A 21898-nucleotide genomic window follows, 5' to 3' on the forward strand; every position below is an offset into this window, starting at 1 on the left:
ATGAAAAAACACAGTAAAAATATAATAGGGACTATCTACCTACTTAGACATCATTATTGGAAAGATAAGAACCAAAAAAAAAAGACATAAATCATTTTCATATTTATATACTTCTAATAATAAAAAACTTACTTTGGTCAAAATACTATTTACTGGTTTGATTAAGTTATAGTGACATTGTAGAGATTAAGACTTGCCCTATTTTTATCATTTAATATAAATGATATTAAGTGTAGATTAAATAGTAATTGGGACTGAAGACAGGAGATTTTTTATTATTAAACATGGAGGGTCCTCCTTGACAGTGCTTACAAGCAAAACAATACAAAAAAAAAGTGACATTTGTGTATTGCCTTAAAAAAATAAACTAAAAGAAAAAAAGTAGATTATTTTTCAAGTTAGAATAAACTTACTATAAACTTACTAGTAATCCATGTTTACACTAATTACAAGTCTTAACTAAATGGTAAAAAATAAATGAGATAATATGTATTATTTAATAATGATTAATTAAAGGGAAAATGACACGAATTAAGCAAACATATATTAGTTAATTAATATACATAGTTATAGTTTAAGTTGATTTCCACTCGCGGCAATTCTTTTCCAGTAATTAATATACATAGCTATAGTTATTCAGAATTTATATAATTAAGCTCGCAATTGTATAAATTTATAATTTTCTAATTGAATAAATCCGAATTTTATATATGCTTACCCTACCATGTATATAATTATAATATTGATACATTTGATTTATATAAGTTTTGAAAAAATCCTAAAAATATATAAATATAGAATTTATATATATTTATCTTATTTGTATATTGTCAACGAATTATACAAATGAATTTATATATTCGCAGTGAATTATACAGATAGGTATGTAAATTATACATTATTCGAGGTAAATATTGTATCATGTATGCATTATAAGTTATCAAAATAAGAAAGGAGTATATTATTTCCCTGTTTGACTTAGAACAAGTGTCGATTTGTTATTGGTTAAAATGTGAAGAAAATATTGAAAGGAATAGCAAGTACTTTGTGTCTTTCATTTATGGCTCTCATAATGACAATTATGTTTGATTCATCCATCAGAAATTAAATTTATGTATCATCTTTTTTCACTGAGGAATCACCAAAAGCAAATGACACAAGATTAGAAACTTGATGGATAATAGATTAATTCTTCTAGTTTTCTACACTTAATGACTATGGTCTATGTTTTTGCTTGCTATCGAGTTTAAAATTGTGATATGCTTGCTTTTATCACTAGACTAAAAATCGAGCTATTTTTTTGTGTTTCATTATAAATTACTCTTATATAAATTTTACGGAAAAAATCAAGGTCCTTTCGTTATATTTTTTCAAATCATTAATATCATTGAGTCGTTCCTGAACAATAAAACGGACGGTTGGTTGAATTGGGCAATAACTGAGGGCAGAGGGGTTGATGGACATAAGTTTATTTTTATTTTTTTTATTTTTCATCCGGAGCCCGTGGAGCCCCTACTAAATCTGGATTACACACTGCAGGGTTCATTCGGGGGTGGCTAGGGGTGTGCAAAAATCGAACCGACCGATTAACCGAACTGAAAAAAGTGTTATTGGTTTATTTTTATTGGGTTATTGGGTTAACGGTTATTTAATGGTTTTATAAAAAATAATTAATGGGTTATCGATTCGGTATTAATTTTATAATATTGGATTATTGAATAAACCGATAACCCATTAAGACTATAATAGTTTACTAATTTAATTTTTAGTTTTTTACTCATACACAAATATCAAACAAAAAATATTAATATAAATTTATAATCAGTTAATCACTATATAATACTATTTAGTATTTTAATATTTATCTTTTAGACTTTGTCACTTTAGGTTCAGCGGCAATTTGCAAGTTGCTACGATGAAGGCTTCAAGATTCATATATTTGTTTTAAAAGTTTTTCCTTATTAGTTAAATCGAAAATCAAATCGTTAAAAATCAAAAATCGATAAACCGAAAATCGATAACAAATATCTTATTGATTTGGTTATCAATTTAGCGTATTTAAAAATCAAAAACTAATAAATCAAACCAATAATACTTAAAATCGAACCGAATCAACCGAAATACTCCTTAGAAGTGCTCCCAACATAATTTTTTCAATTCTCAAAATTTTCTCTCATTAATTGTGAACAACCTACTAATGCACCATGTTCCATGTTGATATAAGTTTATTAGTATCACACTCCTCCATGTCTCTTTTTGTTTGTGAGTTTCTATCTTTTTCTAATTTTGGGTTACTTATTAGTTTGTCTTTTCCCCCATCTAAAATTAATATTTCATTATTTCCACCCACCCCATGTTTTTGGGACATGATGTCTTGTGTGGGGATGTTTGAATTTCAAACCACACTCTTGCTTTTATATTTTAATGAGAATTATATTATCAATTTAAAAATAAGATAAAATACATTAACTAACTTTTTAAATCTGCCATTATATTTTATTTAAACTCTTAAATTATAATTTATTTCAATTAATTATTTAAAAATAAAAATTTTCAATTAGATATTTTTCAATTTAAATTTTAGAATTTTTTGTTACGTATTTTCTTTAACTGCGAATGGGCTCCAAATACAAATGATAAATAAAACTTTTTACAAGCGTTCTTAATTACGGGTGGGACCCTAGTATAAATGGTTGAGCAGTATATTCAAAATTTCACTCTTAATTATCTCCATAGCTTACTTTAATTTAATTAAGGAGTAGCTAAAATTTTAAAATAAGACAAAGTCCCCATAAAATAAGTGACATGCTTTCTTTTGATAACTCTAATTGTGTGATCCAGCATGACATTAATTATGATTTCACATACACTAATTAAATTTCTCATAATCATGCTGATTAAAGCGTTAACAGATATCCAATTATTGTTTTACTCGTTTTGTCCGTCTATATATCTCAAAATCAATTAAACCATTTAATGATTAGTATTTCCATTAATGTTCATATTTGAAAATACAAGGGTCAAGGGTTAGATATTCTGTCCCTTTCATAAACAAAAAAGAAAAGAAGAAAAAGGTACAACGCAAGAAATTTCTCCAATTTAAAGTGAAAATGCATATTATCTCAAGATGGTTAATTTTATTTTATTTGATTATTATATTATTTTATTGTTATTATTATTCTTTTTTCTCTAACGTATTATTGTACTTGATTTTGATATATTTTCTTACTTTGACTTGCTGTACTTGTCGGAGATCTTTCGAAAATGGATTCTCTACCTACTCAAGATAAATGTAAGATATGGTATGCGTACACTCTATCCTCTTCAAACTCCACTTGTAGGATTACACTGGTCAGTGGCCATTAAGTATGTTGTTGTTGTTTATGCTTTCCTTAAACTAAAGATATATCAGAAATAATATTTCTACCTTCACGAAATAGGCGTAAAATTACGTATATACTATTCTTTTTAGATTTCACTTAAAAAGTTATAGTGAATATATTGCTGTGATAGTAACTAAATATGTTGTAGCAATTTGCATGGTTGCTCTTGTTCGAGTCAATTATGCAAGAGTAAGGAAAAAGTAAGTAAATATTAGGATAATTGATGTCATCTCAAAGTGGGAAATGGGACAAATAAACAATTCCTGTCTATGTCAATTTAGAACGTCACAGAAACTCCTAAGCTACGTCTGTTTTTTGTTTGTTTATTTATTTATTGTGTGTTAGTACACATCATCTCCTTTGTAGTTGCAAACACAGAGATCCTCTATCTTTCACTATTAAAAAACAAACTGGAAATCTAGATCATACAATATAGATAGGGAGATAAAATGAGATAGAAATTAATGGCAGGAAACTGTTGTTTTTGATCACTTACAATTCCAATAGAAGAAAATGACTTTCATTTTTTTATATGTAAAAATAAAAATCACTTATAAAAAGTACATAAAATTAAAAATAAATTTGTAAAGGACTAGAAAACTAGTTGATCTGATAATAAGATATTGCTATCGTCTTTGGCATGAAAAATTCTACCTAAGATTACAGTTAATATATACTTTATGAATTGTCTGAGCATCTTATTAAAAAATTTAAGTTGTTAGAAAGAATGTAATTCAATATACTTAAGGGAGAAAGGTTAAATTTGTTGTTCTGAACTTTTGTGAAAAAGATCTCCCCTTTAATAGTTGAAGTCGAATATATTCTCGAGATATGTCCTTATTCACTAACAACTAAAACTTTGCAATACATGAGATTTTAAAAAAAAAGGAAAAACGATTAGAGTTGTCTTTAAACTATGTGAAATTGTCTAGATTTGCTCTTGAACTTCGTAAAATTATGTAAATTTCATTATTCTTTGCCATCATGCACATCACCATAACAATAGAGTTATTCGATGGATTTTTGATAAAGGTGAAATTGAATTTGGTGGTGTAATTGATCATTGCTTGAGTTCCATTGGGTTGATTTGAGGCTAGATCATAGATGGTGGTTAATTTGAGCTTGAGGCTATATCATAAAGAGGAGAGAGGCGATCGAGAGAGTCAACATATATCTTTTGATACTAGATATATGTATCTTGGATATCAAATACATTCTGAAACACAGAGAGAGGGAGTGAGGCAAGCAAAATAGGAGAGAGCCGAGTGAGAAAGTCAACATAACTTAGATACAGGAAAATCACACTAGGAAACAGTGTATCTTAAAAAAATTATAGTTATTTTGACCCGCATATTTTCAAGATACATGTATTTGAGTGCGCGAGATACATGTATTTGATATACCAGGAGATACATATATCTGAGCAATTGCCAATTAAGAAGCCGTTGTTGATGGTAATGCACAATTTTATTTTTTTAATAAAGTCCATCAAATAAGTATTATAATCGATCCGGTCATCTCTAACCCATTATCTGGACCTTGCCATACGCAAAATATTGGCACTATCCAACAGTTGAGTTATAAACTGCTATACTAATTTGAATTATGATCTCTTGGCCACTGCATTACACGAACATAAGTCATTGGGAGTATATGAGGAAGTAGTTGAGACATTTTCACTTAAAATGAACAGAGTTATTATTACACGGGGAATTTTCGCATATAGCCACTTAAAAATATCTTAATTATGCTCCATAACTATAGTTTGCTAATTACAATTCATAGCTATAGTTATAACAATGTTTGTATAATTTGCGTAGCATTTGTATATGTTTGCATAATTTGCTATACAATTTGCAATTTTTGTATAACGTTTGTATATTTCACTATACAATTCATGCACAACATTTGTATAATTCGCTATACAATTTGTAGTGTTGTATATTTCGCTATACAATTCGATTCGCGCACATCGTTTGTATAAATCGCGTGAATTATATAAAACTCAACTATATAATCGCGCGAATTATACAAAACTCAAACTGTAATTATAGCTAGATGTTTGTCGTGAGTCATAATTAATTCAAACTATAGCTATGTTAGCTAATTAACTAGTATATGTTTGCTTATCCACGTAATTTTCCTTTATTACAATGTGATGTGCTGAGATATATTGGTTTAAAATCTAAGTCTCATTTGTTTATGGTATCAACTGAAGAACAAATTGAGAAATCCAATCAAAGCCCATCAAGAACTATGGGTTTACACTGGCTAAATCAAGACATAGAGCCCGTTTGGATGGGCTTTAAGTTGATCAAAATCAACTTAAAACCCTTTTTAGCTTTTGGGCGTGTTTGACTAATGCTAACTTTAAGCCATAAAGTTCTTAAAGTCAGTCAAAAATGAAAAGTTAGGATTCCTAACTTTTTTTTCTAAGTGCTTAAAGTCATTTTCTTTGACCATGGAAATTACTTTTATATCCCTTATATTTTAACTAAATTCTCAAACTACCATTTTTATTCTTTTAACCCTAAAATTCACATCATTTTCCTCATTTAAGTACTTTTATCCAAACACTCAACTGCTTATTTTTAAAAATAATTTTCAGTACTTCAAAATTCTAAAAGTACTTCATACATAAAAATTACTTTTTTTAAATCTATCCAAACGGGCTGAATTTGGCTATGGGCCTATAATGAATTGTAAATGGTTTCTTTACTTTACAACATGGGTACCCAAACGCATGCAATCATCCTCTTTTAGTAGAGATAAGAGAAATATATATGGAAAATTTTGTATTTATACGAAATTATATTCATATTTATCGGATGTAGCTAGAGATTTTCGTTTATCAAATATAGCAGGAGTGGTAAATCATCCTCTTTTAGTAGAGATACGAGATAAATATAGGGAAAGTTTTATATTTATACGAAATTAGATTCATATTTATCAGATGTAGCCAGAGATTTTCGTTTATAAAATATAGCAGGAGTGGTAAATGGACGATTCTACTGGATATGTTAAACTTCATATTTAGGTTTTTAATACTGAACCTGTTAATTTTTAAAATTATATGTCTAAAATTAATTCTTATCAATTCAAATAGTAATTTTTTTTAACAAAACATTATGTAGCTATATTCTGTATTGAAGATATTGAGATTGGTTGAACACATTGGCTGTATGCTATATCATCTAGTACTACTAAAGTTTTAACATACACATTTGGTTTAATTATATAAAAAATTTACAATGCTAAAAAATTAAAAATTCCAATGTAACGGATTTGAATTTTTTTAAAGATTAAAGCAGAAAAAAAAATTAATTAAAATGTCAAAAGTGCACCAAATCATCATTGCATTGTATGATACTTCAAGATAAATGTGTTCACACATCTATATTTATGTTTTTCTTCAAAAATATATACCACTACAATATATGATCTCGAGAGGGGAACATGAATTCACATGAAACCGTGGAACGCCCCTAGAATCAAGATATATACACTCTTGTCGATACTTACCCACTTTTAAAATGATTGGTTATTCAGCCCATTTAAAATGAATTGCGAGGGACGAACAATCATAAATTCCATCCATTTGCCACTGCTAGTCACCCTTAATTAGCTCACCAATTTCTTGTATACAAATTGAATTGCTCTACGTAAACGACGAGTTTTCTTTTCCCTTTTTAAAAATGATTAATTACCAAAAAAAAAACAACATAATTGTGTTTCCAAATTCCGTAAAAGATTGCATTAGATACCAAAAAACCAATAGAAAATAAATTTGAAAGAATATGAAAGTCAAAATTATAATCGAGCCAAATAATAATAATAATTCGTGGTGTGTAGCATGTGACTTTAATTAATTAAATGTCGTTTAGAGTCAAATTGAGTACTTTTAAATATCTTAGGAACGATTATACTAATATAGTCAAATGGTGTATTAGAAAATGAAAGACAAATTTCAAGAATCATAGCTGTATTGAAATGAATTATCACATTTTCCCTCAAAACTATATGTAAACGAATCTTAAAGAACTTTCATTTTATTTAATCATCACATTTTTGTAAGAGTACACTATATTATAAGAAAAAAGTTAGCTACAGAAGTCATCGTTAATATGTTGCTAAATACCCCCTAATTAACACAATTTTTTTAATATTAAGTCTATAAATCACTTTTAATATGTTAACATGAGTTTTGAGTTTGATTTTCTACTAAGAGTAATATTTAGTTGGAGAAAATGAAAAAATGCAAGTTGAGAATATTTATTTTTCTTCTGTTTCTTTTTTCTTTTTAAATTTATAATTATAATATTGAAATGGAAGTATATTGGTGCATGATTGGAAGGAGTTTTATGATGGAAATTTGTATAGAAAGTGTATCCACAATGTATATACAATGTGTTATACATTGTGGATTATATTTGTGCCGTCACTAATTCCTTTTTTGATATTTTATATATATGTTTGCTAACCTGCCATTTTTTTGTTTTAAAAAATAGCATTGAATTTGCCATGGCAATACATTGTCCATCAATGCTAGGGATGACAATTGAGACACAACATGATAAGGCAGAGTGATGCTTAAATAGAGTGGAGCGGGGCGAATCAAAGCTTTTTTTTATGAGCCAAATTTAAACAAAAAATGTGTTAAAGTAAAATAATTCTCGTAAGGATGGTTACAAAATGAAAATGTATAAACATTATAAAAGTATCATTACAAAGTAATCAGCGTGCTAATAAATTAAAAAAAATTATTAAAACAAAAGAAATAAATTGAAGATGATATTAAAAATATCAATTCAGAAAAAAATATTAAACTCTAATTAAAAAACAAAAAATATGTAAATAAATCTAAACGGGACAGGGTGAGGCTGAATCTAAATGAGGTAGACAATTAAATAGGGGCAAGACAAAACTTTAGCACAAAAAGATTTAACCCGCCCCACCTAGTCTCGCCCCTTCCAATTGCCATATATATATCCCTAATGCCCAATTTTTTTTAAGTACTCCTTTGCGTTTGATAATTAAACAGGCAGTGGGTTTTGAACGTAGTTGAATACTCAGTTTTTCAGAGAACCAAATAGAAGAAGAAGAAGAGAGGAAGAAGAAGAAGAGAAGAAGAAGAGAGAAGCTGCGCAACTGCACTTTTCATTTGGGGCTAAAAATGCCCTAAGTACTTTACATTGTACACTGAGCATATATATATAGCTAGTTAGCTACTAACTAACTGGTTACTAACTAATTGTTAGTTAGTTAGTTCTACCTAGAAATTAGTAAAAGACTAAACTACCCTAACTCCTAACTTCTTATTCTAACTTCCCTAACCACCTTCTTGTATCACAACACTCTCCTTCAAGCTAGGAGGTGCAAAGATATTCAAAACTCCTAGCTTGGACAGAAGATGTTCATGTTGAGCTCTAGACAATCCTTTGGTTAGTATATCTGCAGGTTGTTCTTGAGTTGGCAGATAGTTTACTTTGATCAAACCTTGTTGTAACCTTTCTCTAATGAAGTGACAATCTATTTCTATATGCTTTGTTCTTTCGTGGTAAACTGGGTTTGCTGCAATCTGAATTGCGGCTTTGCTGTCACTATACAATTGTACTGGTAACTCAACTCCAGCCTCCACTTCCTTCAACAATCCAAGTAGCCATACTAACTCTGACACAGTAGAAACCATGCTTCTATATTCAGCTTCAGCTGAACTTCTTGATACTGTGGTCTGCTTCTTGGCTTTTCATGATATTAGGGACTTGCCAATCTTGATCATGTAGCCTGTGACAGACTTTCTGGTGAGTGGGCAAGCAGCCTAATCTGCATCACAAAATGCAGTGACCTGACTGTTTGAGTGGTTGGACAGCAGGATGCCTTGTCCAAGTTGCATCTTTAGGTACCTGACCACTCTTAGTGCAGCCTCCATATGGGATTTTTTTGGCTGGTTTAGAAACTGACTCAGTGTCTGAGTACTGAAGGAGATGTCTGGTCTTGTCATATTGAGATACAGTAGCTTACCTATGAGCTTTTGATATGCTGGTTGGTCTATTAGAGGATCTTCTAACTCTTCTTGCTTCTTGTTCACATGCTCATCATATTGCCTTGATGTGAGTTTGATGTTGGCATCTATAGGTGTTCCTGCTGGCTTGGCTGCAGTCATCCCTACCTCTGCTATAAGTTCAAGAGTATACATCCTTTGATGCATAAGTATCCCTTCTATAGATCTTGTAAATTCAATCCCAGGAAATATTTGAGCTCCCCTAAGTCTTTCATCTTGAAGGCTCTTTGTACTTCTTTGTTTCTTCTATCAACTTCAAGCTGCTACCAGTTATCAGCATATCATCTACATACACAAGTATAATTGCAATTTCTTCTATTGATTTGCTGATGAACAAGGAGTAATCATATTGACTTTGTTTAAACTTAAGGGAAATAAGAGCTTTAGTAAGTTTGTGATTCCATTGTCTAGGAGCCTTCTTGAGTCCATATAGAGACTTTGTCAGTCTACACACCTTCTCTCCTTGACTGACAAACCCCTGAGGAAGTTGCATATAGATTTCATCTTCTAAATTACCATGAAGAAAAACATTGAAAACATCCATTTGATGGATGTGCCACTATTTGGAGGCTACAATAGATAAAATAGTTCTCGCTGTTACCATCTTCACAACAGGAGAAAAAGTCTATTTGTAATCAATACCTTCTTAATAACTATATCTCTTTGCAACTAACCTGGCTTTGAACCTTTCTATTTCACCAGTGGACTTATATTTAATCTTATAAATTCATCTGCAACCAATTGGCTTCTTGCCTACAGGTAAGGTGGTAATTTCCCAGGTATTATTGCTCTCTAATGCTTGAATCTCTGCTTGCATAACATCAACCTATCTAGGATCCTTGATAGCTTTTGCATAGTTGGCAGGTTCTGTCTCAGTGGAGGTAGCTATAATGTAACACTGATAAGAGGGAGATAAATGAGAGTATGTCACATAGTTGGACAAGGAATGCGGAACATCTTTGGTTGCATTGAAGGATACAAAATCTTTCAACCAGAGGGAATGTTGTTTAGATCTTGTAGACTTTCTAGTGACTTGTGGAATTGCAGGAGTTTGTGACACAGTAGGACCACCTGCATCAGAGTGAACCTGCACCTCAGAGATATCAAGATGTGCCTAAGGGTGCTCACCACCAGTATCAAGGCATGTTGTATCTACCCCTTCTGCTATAACAGCTTGGTCAGTAATTGGTGACACCACAGGAGCTATGTGAGGAATATCCTGAGCAACTACAACTGATTTTTGCAGGGTATCTACAAATATTTACTGATGAGCAAAACTATCCTCTTTGGCAAATGGAAATATATCTTCCCAAAAGATGACATCCCTACTGTTAAAGAAGGACCTTTTGAGTAAATCAAATAAAATGAACCCTTTATGCACTTCAGAATATCCCATGTGAAACAACTGATTTTGATCTGGGCATGAGTTTATCATGTTCAGTAAGATTCTTTGCAAAAAACAAGCAACCAATAGTCCTCAAATGAGATAACATAGGTTTGACACCATATAATCTTTCATAAGGAGTTTGAAATCCAAGCATACTACTAAGAAGTCTGTTAATTAGATAAACTGTTGCCAGGACACAGTGGCCCCAAAACTTTATAGGTATTTTAGCTTGAAACCTTAAAACTCTTGTGACTTCAAGAAGATGTCTGTGTTTCCTCTCAGCAACACCATTTTGTTGAGGAGTGTAAGGACAAGATTTTTGATGTATGATACCTAGTTTTTAAAACAAACTATCACAAACTGAGTTAATAAATTCTGTACCATTATCAGATCTTAGAACCTTGACTACTTTGCCAAACTGAGTCTTAACATACTGCAGGAATATTTGAAGAGATACACAAACATCTGATTTTTGTTTGAGTAAAAATAACCAGGTCATTCTTGAAAAGTCATCAACTATTGTAAAAAAGTATTTGTTGCCATCAAAGGTAGGAGTATTATAGAGTCCCCAAAAATCAACATGTAACAAGTCAAAGCAGTTACCACTTTTGATGCTACTAGAAGGAAAGACAGATCTGGTTTGCTTTGCAACTAGACAAACTACACACTTAGAAACCTGACACATAGTGGTTTTATTCATAGTAAACATCTTAGCCAATACTGCTGAAGATACATGTCTAAGCCTTTGATGCCATAGTTTCATGTCTGTGACTGAATCCTTGACTTTGGAATAAATATATCAACGGCAAGAGCAGACTCCTTAGTATTACTAACAGTGCTTTGAGTTAATTGTCTCCACAACAGATATAGGCCTCCTTCTTCTTTACCAACTTCCTTCACCTTTCCAGTATAAAGCTCCTAAAAAATATAAAAATCAGGAAAGAAGGAGACTGAGCATCCTAATTCCTTTGTTATTTTGCTGATAAATAACAGATTATACTTGAACTCTGGTATGTGGAATACATTAGTAATAACACTTCTAGCTGATAGACTACAAGAACCAATATGTGTTACTTGTGTGGTGCCCCCATTTGGTAAACATACCTCCTTAGGAATATCAAGCTTTAACACAGATTTCTCTTGTAACATATCCAAATTGAAAACCATATGGTTTGTTGCACCTGTATATACAATCCACACATTACTATTTTCAGTGACAAATAATGCCTTACCTGTAATATTTGCCTTATTGCAATCAGATGTAGTGACATTTGATCTTGATTGTTGATTCATCATTTTAAGGATGTGATCATACTGATTTTTTGTGAATGTACAACCCTGAAATAATTGTTTGATATCCTTTTCAGCTTGGTTGATAGTATTATTGGATGTAGAAGCTTCACCTGGGACTGACTCTGTGTTGTGCTGTGATGTGATGTTTCTTTCCCATACTGAATGATCATTTACATTGGTGTTCAAACCATAAGAAAAATGAGCCTGAACTGATTGCTGAGGTTGACTGGACAAAATAGGAGAATCAGAATAGACAGTGTTTGCACTTTGTATCTTTCTCTTGGACTTAAAGTCTGGTGGATAACCAACCACCTTATAACAGAATTCTTTGGTATGACCTCTACATTTACAAAAGTCACAGATTAAGTAAGTATTTTTCTTGAATCTCTGACTAGTATCTGAACCACCTTTAGAATACATAGCAGCTGACTCCAGGATGGAAGAATTTAGACCCAAGTTACTTATGCCTGTAACAATAGATTTTTGACTCTCATCTCCTACTATCAAAGCATATGCATGATTGATAGTTAGTAGTAGATCTATCATAAGAATCTGACTCCTATCTTGGTGATATGAATCATTTAGTCCCATTAAGAACTAATATAGCTTTTGTCTGTTCATATGAGCTAAAAATTCTCTAGATTTCTCACATTTACAGCAAGGCCTTTAGCTTTGTGTAGTATACAACCACAGAAGCAGTCCCCTGCTGTAGAGTAGCAATTTCTTTGTGTAAACTGTAAGTCTGTGATCCATCTCCTCTATCAAACTTCTCTTGCAGATTAGTCCACACATCCAAAGAACTCGAAGCAAATGCAATTCCACTAAGTAGGCTTTTCGAAACTGAATTCATTAGCCATTACAGGACAATAACATTCACTCGTTCCCATTGACCCCACAGTTCTTCACTATACATTTCTTTTCTGCATGTTCCATCCACTAACCCTAGCTTATTTCTTCCTAACAGAGCTAGTTTGATTGACCGATTTCATAAAGTATAATTTTCCACACCATTCAGCTGAAACGATATAATGCTAATTCCACTTACATTCGTAGGGCTAATAAATAGGGGATGATTATAGTCAATACCTCGCCCGTTGCTACTCGCAGAACTTACAGCCATAGGTACACCAACTTGTTGAACATTGAAGTGGTTCTGATTTAGATTCTGAGCTGACTCAGTTGTTGTTGCTTCACCTACCATTTTCTTCAAGCGTTTTTGGAATTTTGTTGCGGAAATCACTGTTGATTGTAGTTTTTAGCTTCAATGAAGCTTAGATCTACAGAACAAACTCAAAACTTGGATGAATCTGCAAATATGCCTTCGATTCTTTAACTCACACAGGAACTCCTTCACACAGTAATCACTGTGATGAAGCTCTGATACCATGAACGTAGTTGAATACTCAGTTTTTCAGAGAACCAAATAGAAGAAGAAGAAGAAGAGAGGAAGAAGAAGAAGAGAAGAAGAAGAGAGAAGCTGCGCAGCTGCACTTTTTATTTGGGGCTAAAAATGCCCCAAGTACTTTACATTGTACACTGAGCATATATATATAGCTAGTTAGCTACTAACTAACTGGTTACTAACTAATTGTTAGTTAGTTAGTTCTAACTAGAAATTGGTAAAAGGCTAAACTACCCCAACTCCTAACTTGTTATTCTAACTTCCCTAACCACCTTCTTGTATCACAACATGTTCACTTATCTTGTTTTATTTAAGGATAATTACTTTATATTTTACTACAAGTATTTGAATATGCACTTTTGTTGAAAGTAAAATTAAATAAGAAGTGAGCTCATTGTTGTTATTTTGTGTAAAGCATCGACATTTATTTTCTTCTTTACACGGAGGATTTATGTGCATACACTTTTTGCACTTTTTCAAATTGGGTGGTTCAATTCAACAAAGAACCAAAAAGGAAATTACAAAGAATGAAAACAAATGAAAGCTCCAAAATCCAAATTGATATGCTGATGGTAAATGTCGCAGTTAGGTAGCTAGCTGGTTGTAAAGCTATGCTTGCTTAGTAGGATATATGTCAAATAACAGATCAAAAAGAAAACTTTAACTTTTATTCTTATATAATTGTCTTCTCAACATGTAAATCCTCTGACAGGCGGATTGGATTTTCTTTTATAGGTCAAAATAAGTAAAACAAAAAAACAAATTAATAATACGTGGCAGTGAGATTTGATTAAAGGATTTTTGATCGTATGATATTATATTAAATTACGCGATCATTTTACCTAAAAGTTCAAATTATTAAAGAAAGCAAATACTTTTATTTACTTAATTGTATCCACAACAAATAAATATTTGAACCAAAATTCCTAGTGGTTCAACACGCAAGCTCTACGGCTGGATGATTATTTGTAATTATCTTTAAGATGATTATATATATATACTCAATTCATTTGTCTTATATACTTTCTTTTTCAATCGGTTAAAAAAAGAATTGTTTTTTTTGGAAACTTTTTAATTTTAACTTTCAACATTATAACATGTTTAAATCACAAAATTAAAGGTCATTTCGGTACATATTTCTAGTTTAAGACCGCAAAATTCAATTTTTTTTTTACTTTTTAAAACTCTCTATCAAATCAAAAACCAGATAAATAAATTAAAACGAAGGAAGTGACATGCATGCATGGATTCCGCATGAGGACCTAACTAAAGGACAACCGTACGTAGTTTCTTCAGCGACGGCCTCTAATAAATAATACTAAAACACATGATAAAATCAATCTTTAATATAAAGCTCTAAGATATAATTATGGTGGATTTGTACCTAATCTTGATGAATAATCAGAATTCATGAAAAATTGCAAGTGGATAATCTAACGCCAAATCTGTTAAAAAAAGCAAGTGTGCATATCGACGTAAATAGCAATACATAAAATAATTAATATTATTAGACTTATCCCTACTTTTTAACCTATTCTGTCTGACTATCAAGTCACAATTTATAACTTCGTATATTATATATGGCTTGTGGTGCGAGATTGCTCCATTCTTAATCAGATATTTTGAATTTGAGTCCTAGATATAGAGAAAATTTTGTTAGTAATACGATCTAAATCTAATTGAAACTTCATTGGGGGCTCAGAATATGGGTAAGTAGACTAAAAAAATCATATATGAGTTGGATGATCATTTTCTGTAGTTATTCACAAAATGCCACGTTTAATCCCTGTATATTTGCTATGTGTATTCCTTTTATTTTTCAAGAGCTCGCAAGCCATAATTATGTTTGTGTAATTAAGTTGTTGCATATAGTAATGCATTGCATTATTCGTATTTGAAAAAGGGTCCAAAATGTCCTTAATATTATTTTTTGGCTTAAAAATACTTTGAGCGTATTGAATTTGACTCAAAAACACTTTTTTCACCAATTGAATAAAAAATATTCTTAATATTACTTTTTGACTTAAAAATGCCCCTAAAATAATTATCGTACTCACGTAAAGCATTTTTTTATCAATATATTAGGTATACTTATTATTGTATCCAGTTTGTTTTTATCAAGTGAGTAGATTGCCTACGGGGTGTTCATAGTTCGGTTTAGATCGATTATTGATTAAAATTAAAATCAAACCAAATCAAGCAAAAAAAATAACCGTCGATTTGATTATTGTCGATTTAGTTAATTTAATTTAATTTTGAAGATTAATTAAATTGATTTTTAAAAAGAAAACATGACAAATATTTTAGGATGGAAGGAGTAGGTGATAATACTTCTCGATGACATCAACTTAACCTTTTCTATTATTTATTTTGGCATATATTTATTTGAAAGTCTTCCATTGGTTTCTCTTTGGCTTATATTATTTTGGCTAATCTACTCTCCCTCCCTTCTTTGATTTATTTAAGAAAATTGCACGAGGAATAAAGTGAGCAAATGGTATGAATTTAAGGCCATGATATTTGACCCAAAATATTTAAAGAACTTTTATAGTAGTACTAGTTTGTACTTTGGTCTGTTGATTTTTTTTTTAATTTTTTTATTATTAATAAAAGTTCACTAGACAATGGTATAAATTCGAAAATAAAAAAACGAAACCAAGCATTTTATCACCATTTCCCATTTTGCAAGTAGCTTATTTAAATTTTCACCCAATTTCTGACCTAAAATTATAGTTATAAAATCTCTTGTATAATAAATCCATTCATTTTAAGTTCTTATTTGAAATAGTACTACAATTATTATTTAATTAAGGGAAAAGGCTTAAATATGTCATCGACATCGACCTTTGAGAAAATGCTCATTTATGCCATCCGTTAAAAGTTTGGCTCATTTATACCATTATCATTTGAAAAAAGGTCATCTATGCCATTATTTTTTAACTCCAGTTTTGCAAACCACCTAAACAACTTTTAACACTTTTCTATTGGAGTTTTGAATCAAATGTGTTTTTTTGCTTCTTCTTCTTCAAGAACGCCAAGAACACGTGAAGAACACCAAAAATCCAAATTTCCAAATTCTTCAATTTTTTACGAAATCCCCACAAATTTCAATAGTAGCATCCCTCCGAGCAGATATCAAAACTCAATATCTTTTAAGTTCGAATTCAACCTAACCCAATAAGACACACTTAAAATTTCTTCAAAGTTTTAAAATTTTATCCTCTTTTAATGGTAGAATTTTCTCCGCACCAATTGAAATTTTGAACACACACATAGTGAACTTTAAAATAGCATTTTTTGGGTTTACGTTCAAAATTTCAAGTAATTTGGAATTGTGGCGAAAATTCTACCATTAAGTGTGTCTTTTGGATTAGGTTGAATTCAATCTTAAAAGATATTGAGTTTTGATATCTAGCTCGAAGGGATGCTACTATTTAAATTTGAGGTGATTTCGTGAAAAATTGAAGATGTTGGAAATTTGAATTTTTGGTGTTCTTCATGTTTTTTGGAGAAGAAGAAACAAAAAAATATATTTTATTCAAAACCCCAATTAAAAAGTGTTAAAAGTTGTTTAGGTGGTTTTGCAAACCGGAGTTAAAAAATAATGACATAAATGAGTTTTTTCTCAAACGACAATAACTTAGATAAACCAAACTTTTAACGAATAGCATAAATAAGCATTTTCTCAAAATTCGATGTCATATTTGAACTTTTTTCATTTAACAAATAATAATAGCAAGGGAAATGCAAACTTCCAATAGTTGGAAATGTTTTCTAAAAACAAAAAAATAATAATCTAATATAGCCTCTTAACCGAACAAATTACTAGTACATGTTTCTTTGATTGTTTCACCAATGACATATTTGAGCCTTTTTTCTTTAATTAATTATTTTTATTCTTCTTATATTTCGATCATATAAATTAATGTCAAGCATGCTTGTTGATTTAAAGTTATTATTGGTAGATTAAATGAAAAGAAATTATAGACTACATATAAGGTATAGGAATACTAGTGCGGGGTTTGATCCAAAATATACAATATCACATTTTTTCTATATGGAGATTGAAGAGTAGGAAAACACTTCCAGAAATGCCATTTTTCAAGTTTAATTTATTATCTTCTCTCCACCCTTTAATATTTTCAAACCCTACCCCGACCTTCTACTCTCACTCTATAATATTTTTCTAAATAATATATAAAATGACCTTGAAGTAATATTTTTTTCTTGCTTTCCTATCTAAAGGAGATTGGACGGGGTCACTCACGTGGATCAAATCGAATTCATGAGAGATTAAATATATATAATTATGTATTATATAAATATTAATAAATATAAAATAAAAAGACACAATTATTTGAATAGTTATGTTCGAATTATAAAAGGGCTCTTACAGGAGAAAATAATGCATCTTTTCAACAAAAATAGATAAAAAAGAACAATTTTTTTCTTCCCTCTCCTTCTTCCTTCTCCAATTCCTGTAAAGTTCCAAGAGAAGATTGTGAAGATTTCTTCTACGAAAAGCAAAAACTGTAACATGTACGATTATAGACTGTGGTTTTATATGATATAGTTCGTCTTCGTATGTGATTACACTTTCTGACTAGTGAAACGAATTCAATAATCCTGCAAATTGTGTGTTTGAATTAGATTCTTCACTGTCATACACCAAAAAAATAAGCAACAAAACAAACCCCCACTTATTGATTAAGTGGTTCTCGACAAGGCCATACCACTTGCATATATACAAAATAGTGCCATCTCTTACTTTAGTCTCAAGCAGATTCCCACCATCGTATCCCAAAAATAAACGTGCAAAAAATGTGTTCCAATCCAAGTCAATGCTTCAAACTTTTATATTTTTTTTTTGCTTCAAAGGATAACATTTCCACGTTCATGTTACTTTCTTGGATTATTTTATTTTATTATTCTTATGGGCTTCTTGAAGACTAACACATATTATATATATACAAACCCCTTTTCATTTCTAACTCATTAATTGTATACTACTTTCCTTTGTTCATTCAATTAGTTGTTGTTCTTTCAATGGCCAAAATTTATCCAGAAACACTCAAGAACTCTTCTTCTTGTTATGTGACTTCCACAAGAGAAACATTTACTATATGGATGAAATCCCTAGTGTTCCATGGGAATGGTTGTACTGTCTTTAATTCTAAGGGTGATATTGTTTTCAGAGTTGATAACTACCAAGAAAGAAATAGCAATGAAGTCTTCCTCATGGATCTTTGTGGACAAGTTCTCTTCTCCATTAAAAAAGAGGTAAAAAAAAACAAAAAACTTCTTAGTGTATACATTTTTTTCGGTTTAATTTCTCATTTGGTGTTCAATAATCATGTTGGGGCACGATCCAGTGGCGTAGTTAGAGTAAACATAATTAGTCAAGGGGAATAAGCATTAAACATTTATTATAGTTTAATTTTTGGTGTAGGGGGTGAACCCTTTTCCATCGCCTAGCTCCATCGCTTTCTGTTAAAAGCGATTTCATTTTAGGACTCAAACTTAAATTAATTAAGTTTACTTTTAATTCATTATATTATTTTGAACTTTGTTATATTTTTTTTCCACAGAAATTAAGATTACTTGGTCGGTGGAGTGGCTATTTAAGTGGTGGATTTAAAGGGAAGCCATGGTTTCAAGTGAGAAGGAATTGGAAGTTTACAAAAGGAGATATCATTTGTAATGTGAATTTGGGGTGTGACAAATCTATAGGAAGTTGTTACAAGATTCAACAAACTGACAAAAACTCATCATTTCAAATCTCAAATAATACTGGTCAACTTGTTGCAAAGGTAATTATTCCAATACAAAGAATTTCTTTTGATTAACAAAGTTCATTTCATTTATGATTGTTACAACAACAACAACTCAGTGAAATCCCATATCGTGGGGTCTGGAAAGGGTAAAGTGTACGCAGACCTGACTCCTACCAATGTAGGACGGTTGTTTCTTCATTTATGATTGTTAAAAAGGATAAATATACTAATTTTGTAAATTAATTATATATATTACAGGTAAAACGAAAGCAATCATCAAGAGGATTTGGGTATGGTGATGACGTGTTAACTCTAAATGTGGAACCCCAAATAGATTACTCGTTTATTGTGGCTCTTGTGACAATATGCGGTTTGATTAAAAACAAATTGTAAAGAACAATTGGACTGACTCTTGCCCATTCAGACTGAGCCCACTAGCTGGGCTAGATACTTACGTATTTTTGACAATTTTGCCCCTGATGTATACATGTTTTCATATATAGTCTATTTAATTAGTTTAGTTGATTTATTCATTTTTCTAATACGAAGTCTCTTCCATTATGTCATTTCTTTAGCTAACAAGTCTGTATTGATACCAAACATTTGTAAGTTTATTGAGATAATTGTAAGTTTACCCCGTCCCTTTAACACCTTCATTAGTATCACACCTACGAATTGGTACATTTATAGGTCGACACAAAGCATGTCCAAACTATCTCAAATGATCTTCTCACATTTTATCATCAATGTATCGGCGAATATGGCCATTTCTAATCTTATCTAATTTGATATGACTGCACATTCATCTTAACATCCATAGCTCTATAAAACTTAATCTATGAATATATTAGACTTTAACAGCCTAACATTCACTATCACATAACATAGTGAATTTTATATCTATTCTATAGAACTTATCTTATACTTTAGTACGTAAATTTCCCCAAAAGTTCCTCTAGTAGGAGGAGAAACAAGCTAATTTGGAGGACGCGATGATGAAGCTGGTGTCACAACAAAATCTAATTAAAAATCTAATTAATTTAGATTAAAAAAATACTACGTACAAAACACTTGTACATCGGTGATGCTCAAGGGTGAGGCTAGTGACGACTCGACAGTTTAAAGTTGATCAGTACAACTCACATTTTTACCTTCCCCATCTTGTTTTAAGCTCCAAGATTTTGAGACCCCAAAACTTTTGAACTATAAATATTATGATATTATTTTTGATTCGATAATATTGAAGATTGTAAAAAAATGTACAAAATTTATATTAAAAAAAGAAAGAAACAAAAACTACCTATTTTTTAATAGAAATATTTTTGAACTTTGAATTAAACTACTCGAATTTTTATATTAATAAATATAGTGTTTACAACAACATCCAAGGTAATGTATTGCAACCACATGACTAGCATCTTATTAACATCTTAAATTTTAAGGGTATATTTAGCTGTTTTGGGTAGTTCTATGGAGGGATAGTTTCATCTATTATCTATTTTCGATTAAGGTACATAACTTCGGACATGACCAACTTCTATAGTGTAAGGGGTGATGTGTAGACGGCCGAGAACGAATTTACTGTAGTATGTTAAAAACGGATACAATCAACAAAATTACATAAATCAAAGCTATAAGTACTGCAAGTAAAACTAAAATGTTACAAAAAACTATGAAATAATTTATTTGGAAGAAGTATTGCAAACTTTGGTAGTGTGTTAGTAGCAAGGTGGAGCTCATCCCAAGCTTCATTACAAGTGACCATAGCATATGTTATACCCCATTTTAACTCGAGGTCAAATGTTGTACAACATATTGATGATTCCTAAATTATTTAATTTTAAGGAGTCGCCACCTAATTATTTTTAAGGTAAATTAGGATACCTAAATGATCAACTAATGTAATGCTAAAATTAACTCCATTTAATGGTCTACGTAACTTATATGATTCTAGGTAAGGGTTCTAGTTATTCTAAAGGGAAGGGATTAAGCATCCTTTAAAATTCGTTAAAAACGATTACCGGCCAAACTTAGGTTAAATAATTAAAACTAGAAATCATCTAAAAAGTAAATTGACACGAATTGGTTTATCTTTAGGGGATTCTAATTAAATTAAACTAAACTAAGATTAATATCTAAGCAATCATGAACAACATAAATAAATTAATTATTACAAACCGAATCAATAAAATAATAATAATAAAAAAAATAAGTAATGAACATATAAAAAATATGGCCCGACACTTAGTTTCTGTACGCCTGGACTAAGCTGTTGGGCCACCTGCATTTTGGGCTTTTGGGCCAATTCTGATGTATATCACAACTGTATATACACTGTATATTAGTGCATACAACCAATAGTTTTCTTGTATATCAGATATATATGAAATTGCATATCAGTCAATTTTGCTCCAGTGCCTGTAAAAATACTTAGTAAACATATTTATAATAAATAATATAAATAGTAATAATAAAAATAATAATAATAACAATAATAATAATACTAATACAAAAATAAAACCCGTCTTATGAACATGGGAGGCCTTGGAAATCAACGGTAATTTCTTCATCGGCCAATTTCAACTTGTAACATATAAT

At 30.7% G+C, this 21898-nt stretch overlaps 1 protein-coding gene across 1 annotated transcript; it reads left to right on the plus strand.

The window, feature by feature from the left end:
- The first annotated feature begins 18572 nt into the window (after positions 1-18572).
- On the plus strand, positions 18573-20028 carry LOC129889296 (protein LURP-one-related 11-like). Its single transcript, XM_055964547.1, has 3 exons — positions 18573-18806; positions 19115-19336; positions 19559-20028. Exons 1-3 carry the CDS (start codon positions 18573-18575, stop codon positions 19691-19693), a joined length of 591 nt encoding a protein of 196 aa, XP_055820522.1. The 3' UTR covers positions 19694-20028.
- Positions 20029-21898: the final 1870 nt, after the last annotated feature.

Source organism: Solanum dulcamara, chromosome 1 (genome assembly GCF_947179165.1).
Source record: "Solanum dulcamara chromosome 1, daSolDulc1.2, whole genome shotgun sequence".
NCBI lineage: Eukaryota > Viridiplantae > Streptophyta > Magnoliopsida > Solanales > Solanaceae > Solanum > Solanum dulcamara.